Genomic DNA, 2,500 nt, shown 5'->3' on the forward strand with positions numbered 1-2,500 from the left:
TGATCTCTCATTGAATCAAAATCACCTAGTATTGTTTACTCTTTTCCTCCGTGCAACTGTAACTCTATTTCCTTCAAATGTGGCTTCTGCTTTTTCAAGAGACCTCTGTATTTCACCTACATTAATTAAACTGGATGATCTATTATGCGTGGCATTAATTTTCTCCTTCCACATTTACAAAAAAGAAAAAAAAAAATTACAAGATATCAAGAATCTTAATCTTTCTTGGCCTCACATGCAAACCTTTTGAAATATGCATAATTCCCAGTTTTCCTAATTGTCATTTTTATATGCTTCATTTCTCCTTTCAAACTATGGACCGAAAGTTAGAATCACAAGATTCAGAATTTTTTTTATCTCACCTCTTCAAATAAATGGTGAATTTATAGTGCACTTCCTCTTTTCTCTGTCATTAAAAATAAATAAATAAATAAGTAAACCATTTTAAAAAGAAAGAATAATTTACTTTAATATTTTCTTCATTGCAGCTGCAAGTCCTTCTTAGTGATAGCACCAAGTTCTCAAGACGAACTAGAACACACTCTTGTGTGGGCTTGGTGCTGGAGCTGCCGCACAAACACACGTCCACATCCACAAACAAAACTGGGCTTACTTGGATGTTTCAGTCTGAGATGTGACATTATCATTTCGTTACTTCTGTGTATTTCTTGGCAGTGTGGACACATGAATGGTACGGGGTCTTCAGGAACAGTACTGGCTGGGGGGTGATCTACAGAACCACCAGGTTCTGATTTTATATTTGGCGTGGCTGCTGTGGTCGTGGGCTCTTGAACTTGACTGACAGGTACTGCTGGAGTTGTCTCTTGTACGTGTTCTATAGTCGGGGAACCATTTCTTGTTTCTTGGGTTTCGTCTTGCTTTCCATTTTCGTTTGCAGGGGGCGGAGGGGCAGCCTCGTTATTTGCACTCTCCTCTTCTTCTTCTCCTCCACTGGCTACTTCCTGTGGGCACCAATTAATAACCAAGTAAATGATAAAGTCCAAAATGTAGGAAAAGAAATTTGCCATTGACCACCTGAATTCTACCTTTTTGGTCATAGGAATATTGCTCTGACTCAGAAATAAAGAATATATTATCAATTCATTTACACGGACAGTCAATTGCCACTCTAATTCTTTGTATCTTAGTCTATTTTATTCTCAATAAATTATTTATTTACATTACACACAAGCACCCAATAAGTAGACATATATTAATATTTCATCATACACTTTTTGCAACTGAACTGCTCAGCAATTTAAATGAGAAAATTTATAATTCTACAAAATGTATCATTTCCTGATATACAAATGTATTGACACTGTAAAAAATGTGAAGTATGATATGTAAATGTCATATCATTGTGAAAAATGCATCAGCCAATAAAATCTGCAAAAATTATTTACCGTGGAAGTTTTATATTTCTACAGTTCATCCTATATGAGTTTGAGAGCATTTGTATTAACAATCATATGCTATTTATGGTCATGCTTGAAATACCTATCTTCATATTAGAGAAAGACTATAGCAAATGAGTGATCCAACAAACCTCCTTAACACAAGTCATGTCCACATCCATGAAATCCGTCGGGTTTATCATACAGTCTCGAGATTTGGGTCTGGCGGGCGGTGTGGCGACTCCCTGAGGAGTTGGCTTAGAGGCTCTAACTGTTCTTGCCCCAGCCTGGTGGGTGGAAGACGACGAGGACGAGGAGGCAGAAGAAGAGCGGACGTTGCCGGTAGCGCAAGATTCTGTGCTGGGGTTCACTGTTGCTGTTGAATCTGAAGGTGCCAGGCCCGATACTTGGAGAATTTCAGCAGTCTTCAGTAACGAGGTCAGATCTTCTGCTGCTACTGTCATTTCACCCCTGAAATAATGGGTTTCTTTTAATTTCAGCTCAAGAGGAGTAATGGGATAGAATTCAGGAGAATGGGATACATTCATCATGGGAAATTAATCAATCTTTAATGGGTAATAAGATCATCCAGACTATGATGGAATAGACTCTCAAATTATATTATATTTTTACACCCACACACCCACTCTCACTCACTCACTCACTCACTCACTCACTCACTCACTCACTCACTCACTCACTCACTCACTCACTCACACACACACACACACACACACACACACACACACACACACACACAGAGATATACTGCGTACATACATATACATGCAATGAGATATGCCAAGAATGACAATATCTGATAATCTTGAGAATTGCATAGAATATCCAACTGGTTCCTGGAAACACTACAGCATACAAATGATGAACATGATTTTCCAAACATATTTCAAAGCTATTTACCTATAATTCTATACATGTAACTGAATGCCCATACTAATTTCTGTTATATTGTTTATGTAAATTTCAGGAAAAAATATGAACATTACATGACTTTTAAGTGTTTTCTTCTAAATGTTGATGTATTTATGTATTCCTACTAGGAGAGATGTGAATCTCCAGATACCGACTTTGTGTAAGAAATG

The 2,500-nt window shown here is 37.4% G+C and overlaps 1 protein-coding gene across 7 annotated transcripts in view; it reads right to left on the minus strand.

Annotated features, from left to right (window-relative positions):
• LOC113823756 (zinc finger and BTB domain-containing protein 14) overlaps positions 1–2,500 on the minus strand; it is a 49,310-nt gene that overhangs the window by 1,559 nt on the left and 45,251 nt on the right. For all 7 annotated transcript variants that reach the window (XM_070117355.1, XM_070117358.1, XM_070117356.1 and 4 more), the window contains 2 exons: positions 1,550–1,868; positions 1–962 (listed from right to left, as the gene is read on the minus strand). The exon at positions 1–962 is cut by the window's left edge and continues 1,559 nt beyond it. In XM_070117355.1, coding sequence (XP_069973456.1) covers positions 522–962; positions 1,550–1,868 — 760 coding nt within the window. In that variant the 3' untranslated portion in view covers positions 1–521. The remainder of the gene's footprint in view (positions 963–1,549; positions 1,869–2,500) is intronic.

This window comes from Penaeus vannamei, chromosome 40, assembly GCF_042767895.1.
Source record: "Penaeus vannamei isolate JL-2024 chromosome 40, ASM4276789v1, whole genome shotgun sequence".
NCBI lineage: Eukaryota > Metazoa > Arthropoda > Malacostraca > Decapoda > Penaeidae > Penaeus > Penaeus vannamei.